At 43.6% G+C, this 9540-nt stretch overlaps 1 protein-coding gene across 1 annotated transcript; it reads right to left on the reverse strand.

The window, feature by feature from the left end:
* Nucleotides 1-5624: 5624 nt before the first annotated feature.
* Nucleotides 5625-9026, reverse strand: b3gnt7 (UDP-GlcNAc:betaGal beta-1,3-N-acetylglucosaminyltransferase 7; the record flags this gene model as incomplete). Its single annotated transcript, XM_080769676.1, has 2 exons — nucleotides 8915-9026; nucleotides 5625-6954 (listed from the first exon to the last, which is right to left on the reverse strand). Coding segments are annotated over exons 1-2 (1332 nt in total). The 5' UTR covers nucleotides 8917-9026.
* Between the last annotated feature and the right edge of the window lie 514 nt (nucleotides 9027-9540).

Raw genomic sequence — 9540 nt, forward strand, 5'->3', positions numbered from 1 at the left:
AAGAAATTGGAGAAACGGCTGGATGGCACTTAATTACACCCGCCTTCTAATGAGAGCACAACATCTCTCTTGGAAGAGCCACCCAATGACTAATCTAATATACGGCAACCTTGCCTGTGTTGTCCGATCCAGAAGAACACAGTTTGCTGGGCACTGATACTGCTACAGAGCTGACAATGAGGTTATATCTTTGTTTGTTTGTTTACTCAACAGTAAACAAACCAACATACAGTAGGCTTAATTAAGTGTATACAGGCTATCTGCACACGTTAAAATGTAATGACTTGACCTTTTTAACACCAAATTGGCCAAATTGCTATAAGGCTTTCTTACCTTTATTTGTAGTTGTTACGTCCCCACAAAAGAGGTCCAGGTGTTATTTTGTGCAAAAGCGCATTATTGGCTATTTCCCCTACCATAAGCCCTCAATGAATTGAATTGAATTGAATGGGGCTATGGGGTGTCATAAAATCTATTTATTTTGTATATATCCTCTCTTCATAATGTAAATAGTATCCAAGCGGCACACTTTACTACTTTATTTAGATGGAAATAAGCGAAATAGCACAAAAACACAACCGCCATTGAGGGCTTATATTAGGGGAAATAGCCAATAATGCACTTTTGCACAAAATGGACACACCCATGGACCTCTTTGGTGGGGACGTAACGACTACAAATAAAGGTAAGAAAGCCTTCTAGCATGGAATTCTCTTTTAAATATACTGACAAGCTTGTCAACAAACAAACTAGACTAAAATGTTATGGAGGGAGTAGTGGAGACGTGGAGAAGGTTTGGGAGCCCTAATTGTCGAGTAGAATGTTTGCACTTGTGGGTGGGAGGGGGTAATTTGCGTCTGACATATTAGCCTGAGACTCCTCACAGACTCCTCACACAGCCCACCATGACTCCTCACACAGCCCACCATGTGCTAAAAGCATACGTATCTAACGACCCCACCTGTGTACAGTACTTCTGCATGTATGCATTGTCATTATGTACTGTACATCTTGTGCTTGTTGGAGGCCTGCTGTGTTGGGGACGTAAAATCAATAACCCTGGGGGATTCAGTTCAATGAACAACTTTCTTTTCCTTCTTTCTGTATGCTGAGCTGATCTGGCCTTGGGGGCACTCCCAAGAGTCGCTGAAACAGGATCATAATAGTTACAGTAGGATTGAATGTTGGCTCCTTAGATCTGAGAAGTACAGTCGTTTGAATCGAACCGTACGGTACTTTCTCTGGTGATCATCCGAACCACGACTCGCATCACCAGAAAAACATGTCCGATTCATCATCATTCATGTAACGTAGACTATTGTGAAATCAAATGATTTTGTGCCACTTGTTCGTACAGTAGGCTATCCGGTGTCTGCGAATGCATCTTGAATTATGCAGTCACCTTCACAAGGACAATGGAAGGGGGGATAATCTGCTTAACCCATTTTGTGCGGAAACCCCTTTTGGTGTTTTAAACATTGTTATAATTTAGCTATTGAAAAATAGCAGATCTACAAGCTTGTAGGTCTGCTATTTTTGAAAAATCGCAAAAATATTTATTTCAGAAAACTGGAGGATTTAGAAGATTTATTTTTTAAATTTTGAGGTCAGGCATAAATGGGTTAAGCTATGCTTTTTCTGGCACTATCTACAGAGAGACAGAGTTTTTCTTCTGCTTCTCTCAAAGATAACATCCTTTATGTGACTGCTCTGTTCCTGCATGAAACCGTATATAGCCTGGATCCAGTTTCCTATGGCTTTCTTACCATTGTTAACCTCTGCGACAGATCGCGAACAATAACGAGAGTGTAATTGTTTTGTTTTGCGATGGCCTGTTTGTCTTTTTGGGCCAACATAAAGCACGTTACAATGCGCTCCACATCAGCTGGTGGTATCGCTGTCGGCGCAGCGTTGCAGAGTGAAAAGATACACAATATCTCGCAGGGAAGAACAACATAAACAATGTGAAATCACACACCATGTGCAACCTTGTATAAACCTCCATTTTGGAAAACCAATACAACAGTGATTGTGGGAAGAAGACTAAGAGAGAAGAAACGGAAGAAAGGGTTTTCTAATTTCGAAGAATTATAAATGCTGTCTTATATTTCTTAGATTCAGTATAAAATATAGGGTTTAAGTGGTTTATCGGGCTTATTGATTAGACAATTATAAAAGATATAGATTTTTTCTTGTTGCATTGATTCATTGATGTATAAACAAATTAATTATTAATTAAATATAAAGGAATCGATATAAATAATTGCTCAGTTTATGTGTCGCTGTAAATTGAAAACATTTCTTCAGTCTTAAGCTATGTTCAGATATGGATACCATTACATTTTAAAGAAACTAATTCATATTCCCTCGATCTCATTCTTGCCGGAATAGTCGAGTACACTACAGTACTTGCTACTCATGTGAGATATGACAGTAAGTGCACAGATGAGATGAGAATTATTATCAATATAATCACGTGAATTAACTTCCCCTGCCAAATTCTCATTTAGATCTTAATGCCATAATAACACTTAGATCTATTCATGAAGAAATAAATGAAAAAAAAGGAAGATGCTTTATGCAAAGACTTTTCCGGCAATAATGTAGGTTTCAAGCAGACATGAATACTGAAACTCAAAATCCGGTGCACGATCACACACGACACCAACATCAAATATGCCGACACAAATGTTGTATATCTTAACGGGGCTTTACTGTGATTGGCCTAGGAGCAGGAGCTGAGCTGTGACTGGTCTACTCTTGTGAGGGGAGTAGAGACAGATAGCCTACAGAGTACACAGGACAGATCCCTGTCTCAAGGCTGCCAGACCCCCCCCTCGGTGCCGTGTCACAAAGATGTCGAAATGTTGACCTGAGCAGCTGAAGCAACACTTTTGTCCCACAGACATGTTTTCGGTGATCGTCAGAAAAACAACAACAAAAGAAAAAACATAAATGGAAGTCTTGCTCTAAATCAGGGTTTCCCAAACAGTGGGTCGGGACCGGTCAAGAGTTTTGAAAAAAATAAACGGTTCAGAAGAACTCCAAGAAAACCCATAGACTTCATACACGTTGAAATGGGCCTTGAGTTATTCATCCATATATATTCTTGTTCGTTTGGGTCTGTAAAGGTTTGCGTCCCCGGGGTCTCTAAATGACCACTAATTGAGTCAGTTACCTGAGGCTAGTATAGGCTATCTATCTGTCATCCGACTCACTGGCAATGTAACCAATACAGCTCCTTATCATATCTTTGATCCTGTGTCACTGCATCCATTGTCGGGTGACCCGTTTAACATCGTCAAAACCTGCGATTTCCACTGATAAGTCCCAGACAAACAAAACCAAGACGTCTAATCTAGGACACACTCTGGGAAAGGACAATGGTGAGGAGGGCCACGCTTTTCTTTTTCTTCTGGCGTTTATTTACAAACATGAGTCCTATGTACATTTTGATTTCTTTCAATCAAATCAATGTATTTACATCATCCACACATAATCACCACCCACTACACACCTTCAACATTCAGTACTATCATCAGTGAACATCATTGAATTAATACCATTAAACTCCCCCCACATTAAATTAAACGTCACACACCCTTGCCTGCCCCTCAAACCCCCTGTCGTTCTTTTTCCCAGGGGGAGGGACTATTTAAGTTAACATGTCATAATACGCAGTACCAGCAGTAGTTACTAATTTGTTTCACAGTTTCATTGTAAACCCCTCAACCCCAAAGTCATGTCAAGTATATCAGCACATTCAAATTCAAGGACGACATTACAGTTTAGACAAGTTTCTCTTTTTCTTTCATTTACAGTAGTATGTTAGTAGAAGTCCAGAGCATTGAGCTTCACTGCAAAATCCTGAGGGTTAATTTAACAGTGGAAAAAAAAAAGGTCAAAAAATTGACCCGTAAGAGTAAAATGTTTAACCCCCTCAAGAGTCAAATTAACACTCAGGATTTTGGCAGCGTGTTAAAAATATTAACATAAGTGTAAGTTCTCCTGCTTACATCAGCCAGGCTAAATCTCACTGGAGACGTGAAGAGCTACGTCTGTTAGGTGATGGAATCATGGAACAGTTTTCACAAAGAGGAAAATATTTCAAAAATATTTAGCTATGATGAGCAGTAGTGGTGGACAGTAACAAAGTACATTTATTTGAGTACTGTACTTATTAGGAAAACATTTTTACTAGTATCTGTGCTTTACTTCATAATTTGTAGTCTTTGGGTACTGATGACTTAAGTTTAACTATTTCAAAGACAAATGTAATTTAACTAAAAGGTACATTCTGAAATAACCACTTAAGCCCTGTTCCAATTAAGGAGTGAAAATAGCTGACCAACAAGCTCACAAAGCGACATGACACATTCTGAGCTGGTAGATATGCTATATTTTTTATTACATTATTTTTATTGTTTACTATTATTGATATTTTTGAAAATTTCTGGAAACTCTTAAAATTTTGTGGGGAATGTCCAAATGTTGGTACAAGTAATGCATTATTATTAATAAATACAAAAAAGGAAATTAATTTTCTGAATACTTAAGTCTTTTTTATAAGCATGTACTTTAACATTCTTTTTAGTAGTATTGCTGTTACAAATCTAACAGAGCAACTCTCAGCCTGCTTTACACTTGGTTGCACACTGGTGTTGCCTGCGGTAAATAGCAGATCTACAAGCTCACATGACATTTGTGACGCGCTGTGAGCTTTTACTGAGCACAACACCGGCACACAACCAGGCTACAGTGATCAAATTCGACCATGAGTATCCATACATTGACTCCAGTACTTTTGTCCACCACTGAGGCCCCTTTTCCACCACTTTGGTTCTAGAACTGGTTCTGTTCTACATTCTTGGAACCGTGGTGCTTTCGTGGAACCGGAGGCCATTTTTTTTGTTCCAGGTCCGAACCAACTTTTAGGATTCTGGTTCGATATTAGGAAAAAAAGAACCAAACCAGTTCAACCCCCGGTGGAAAATGGGCCTGACTATGCTGAGATGAGTGGCTGTTTAGAACGACACACCGCTGAGGTAGAGACACAAACGTTTCTTTCTCTGGTCTTGAGACCCAGTCGAGGCTACCAGACCAGCGCATGTCGAGCTCTGGTCCACATGGAGCTCAGGTACAACACTCAGTACTTAAGGTCAAAAGCCTGACAACGTCGGCGGAGCAACAGGCTGTTGTGTCCTTTGTGTTGCAGAACTTAATGCCACACTGGCTGAGCCTTGGGGTCATTATAGTCTCTGGGATTTGCCTGCTGACAATAAAAAGAGTCCTTCAAAAAAAAAAACTATGCCACGGAGAATATAAATAATTCTAAAGTCAACATAGAAAACTCCATATAATTTACTTTGACGGCAGTGGCTGCCACTCCACACAACCTGGGTGTCGCCGTACTTAAATAGAAATTCAAATATTGAATTGGTCCTTCTCCAAATAAAGGAGAACTTTGAATCACAGTTAACTCGGAAGTTAACATTTCCCCCCCTCTCTATCTCTCCCCTCCGACTCTCGTGTGCGTATCATGTCACGCGCAAACACTGGTCGTACACCGACCGAGGCAGAGCTGTATGGTCCGTATCGCCTGCGGGCGACCTGCGCTCTGGGGGCTATAATAAGATCTCCACTTTCTGCGAGCAGATCAAATCGCTGCTTTTCACCAGTTTCCACATGTGCTCCAGGTCCGGCGGCAGCAGCTTGTGCACCACGATCATGCTCCGGAAGAAGCAGGGTTCTCTGTTCAGCTTACTGCTCTTGTTTTTCACCAGGCCGAACGTCTTGAAGGCGTTGTGCTTGACGGGCGTGACCTGGAGCACCTCCAGGCACATGCCCAGGAACACGTCGTCGATGGGGTACAGCTCCAGCGTGTCGGCGGCCCCGTGGAGCCGCCGCGCCAACGGCCCGTCCATCAGGAAGCCCCCGCCGCCGGCGTACGGCGGGTAGTTGGTCTTGTTGTAGAGCGCGGGCGGAACGTAGTACTTGTTGTCCTTCTTGCGGATGGGCTTGGCCTTGAAGAGCACGTCGCCCACGAACAGGTTGCGGCGGGCTCCGCCGCCGCCGCCGCTGCCGCCGCTGCCGCCGCTCATCTCCAGGAACTCCAGGATGTTGTCGACGCTCACGAACACGTCGTCGTCGCCCTTGAAGACGTAGCGCACGCCGGGGCAGTACGTGTCGAACCACTTGAGGAAGTGCGTCTCCTTGAGCGTCAGGTTGAAGAAGCTGTCCAGGAAGTCCCACTGCAGGATGTCGCCGTAGATGCGGTCCTCGTACTCCAGCAGCTTCTGGTGGTTGCCGCGCTCCGCCTCGCTGGACGGCGTGCCGAGCAGGAAGAGCGTGCTGACCCTCTTCCCGTCCACCGTGCGCTCCTTGCCCCACGTGCGGCGGATGGTCTCGCGGCGGTCGTGCTGCGTCACCACCGACTTGACGACCATGAGCAGGTGCGTGTCCCCGGCGCACTTCTCCGGGTGGTTCATGAGCATGGGGAAGTAGCGGCAGTGGCGGTACAGCAGGAACTGCTTGAAGTTGGCCTCCAGGCCGGCGAACCAGTCCTGCCGCGACAGGTTGTGGTTGGCCGTGCAGTTGGAGCTCGTCACGTCCCAGGTGCGGGGGCGGCCGTCCTGGGTGACCGCGGGCGCCTCCGTGGTCTCCGCCGTCTCGGGCGCCGCGGGGGGCTGGGGCTTGCTGGTCTTCCAGAAGCTGCTGGGGTAGCCCGGGTAGAGACCGCCGCGCCTCTCCTGCGAGGACGCGCCTCCCGCCTCCCTGTCCCCTCCTCCTCCTCCTCCTCCACCCAGGGAGCCCTCCTGGCGCGTCTGCCTCTCCATCGTGAACGGAGCCCCCGTACCCACGTTCCCCCGCTGCATGACGGTCAGCGCCACGACGGCCAGGAAGAACATCACACTGACCCGCTTGTACACCCGCCAGCGATCCCTGGTGTTCATCCTGGGGGGGGGGGGGAAACACCACACACACATTTCAAAGTCTGTTTGATAGGACAGTGTGTGTATCTGCTGGGTGAAGTACAACAATGTGCAAACACAGCAGCAAGATTTGTGAGTTGCTGTGATAGGAGAAGGATATCAAATGGAGCACAACCACCCTAAAGACTAATCATTGTGTATATTCCTGCACTATACCTGCATCGAGTGATCTTGGTACATAGAATTTGATCTATTGAAGATTCTGACCTTCAAATGTACATCATTTTTGTTTTGATTGTATAGCTGTATTGTTGTATTGTTCTTTCTGCTTTGGCAATGTAAACATATGTTTTCTCATGCCAATAAAGCCCTTTGAATTGAATTGAATTGTGTGTACAGTATAAGGGATATATCGTTGCTGTCAGGCAGAACGCTCTCATCACTACTGCTTCACACCAAAGCATCAAAAGTAGCAGTTCCACACGCTCAAAGTGTTGAGCTTGTAGACAAATTTTGCCATTCTTTGAATTTGAATCATGAAAAGTTTTGCACCCGTCAGAGATGATATACTGTATATATACCGAATATTCTGCTAAGAGGTCCAACTGTATATATTTCCGAGTGCATAATAATAGTTGCGGTGGCTTGCTTTGCAATGAGGTGCCTCCCTCTCACTCCCTCAATTTGTTCATTGCCCACAGGGGAATATTTTTACCTCTACATGTATCTAGCCTGGAGCATGGAACGCGTTAGAACGCATGAGTGCAGATTTCCATGTCCCAACAGTGTATTGCATATTATAAATAATGATGTTGTTATGGTAGCTTTTTGGATGGGCCAAACATTTAACAACATAAAATAAACCAGTAGTGTATATAGGGCCTAAAATGACCAAATCACTGCATGTTTTGACCAACTTAAAGCCTACATTTTAAACAAAATGTTGTTGTTTTTTCTAGGACCACAATGTAAACAAGCCCTTGTGTTATCCTTTTAGCATCATTGTATCCATTATATAATCTGTATACAATACAGTACATACAATACATACTATATGCAAACTGTTATTAAAGTATTCAATCAATAAATCAATCAATCCATCCATCCATCAAAAAAACACGTTTTCCCCTTAAGAGTATGTTTTCCCCCACCTAGATCTATAATTATTAACCATTTTGTTTTATTAGATCGACCTTCTACACTAGCCTACTTATTTTCAATAGGATATCTCACATAAATAGGCCTACAATGTGTTATTTTCAAGTCGGATGCATCATTCTGTCAGTGCTCTGATTGATTTATCGCTTATTTGTTTTAAGTTAATCACTTTTTAATCACCAAGCCTACTGTATGCGAAGCGCGCTTGGAAAAAGGAAACATTTCCCTTTGCACTTGTTCACTCACGATGTCATCACGCCACACACTGGGCTCGTGCAGCCCCGACACTCCCTACGACTGTATAGCCTACATTAAATAGGCCTACTAAATAATAAACATCCAACAAATCCACCAAAACCTAAATGATGTAGTAGCCTAGCTCTATACTGTACTGTAGGTATGTAAACTACTTACAAAGTAGCCACAACAAAGATCCACCTGAGATAAGATCTGCATTGCAGACTGTTAATTACTTTAATACTTAATTAGTTTGACGCCAGCCTTGGTCTTGGATCTAGAAAGACTATCATTTAGATTTGATCGATTTTCACATTTTTATATCGTAGATAATATAGTAAAGTAAAAGTCAGATTATAGTTTTCCAATCAAGGCTAGTTTGACGCACTTGATGCTGTGTGTGAATCTGGTGTTGCTCTATTGCTTAAACACCGAGTAGAGAGATTCTGTTCTGTGCGTAATTACGCTTTCACGGAACGCACGAACAAGCTAACGATCACACCGGGGATGTGTGAGAACTGAGAAGTTCAACGTAAAAGACCATTTATTTAACAAAGAAACGGTTGTAAATGATGAATGCCACTTACATTGTCTCCTGTGCCTTTAGAGATCTGTAGAGATTTGTAATTCTTGCAAGACACGTAAAACGTAAAACAAAATCGATGGTTTGTTGAGCCCAGCCAGAAAAAGAAATCGGGGATAATTATAAATGCAGTTATCCGTTTCAGCAGTTTCTCAAGTTATATCCGTTCCATTCGAGAGAGAAATCTAAGAGCGCTGTGGGCGAGGAAATGCAACTTTTCTCTGCCTGGTCCACTCTCGTCTCGGGGGGGTCACTCAGCAGCGCGCCGGGGTGGGATCTGCATTAACTAAACGCTCCTGCGGGCTAACTGGAGCTTTTGAAGGCACGGTGGGCGTTCCTGAGGCCGGTGGGGGCTGTCTGATAGAGAGGAGGATCGTCCCAGCCAGCAGCATCATCTCCGTCCCAGCCAGGTGTTATCTAGTTGAGATCTAGATCTACTCGACCTCTCAGCGTCGTACTGTATAATAAGAGACCTAAACTAACTGTATAATAAGTAGGCTGCAAATAGCCACATGGTGGAAATTGGAATGCAGAGCATAATAGCATATTCATTACTCAAACACAGTGCCGCCTGCTCCAGGCAGAAATCACCAAGGGGACATTGGGCCCCCCCCTCCCCCTATGAAAACA

This window comes from Protomyctophum bolini (genome assembly GCF_963924005.1).
Source record: "Protomyctophum bolini genome assembly, chromosome: 8".
NCBI classification, from domain to species: Eukaryota; Metazoa; Chordata; class Actinopteri; order Myctophiformes; family Myctophidae; genus Protomyctophum; species Protomyctophum bolini.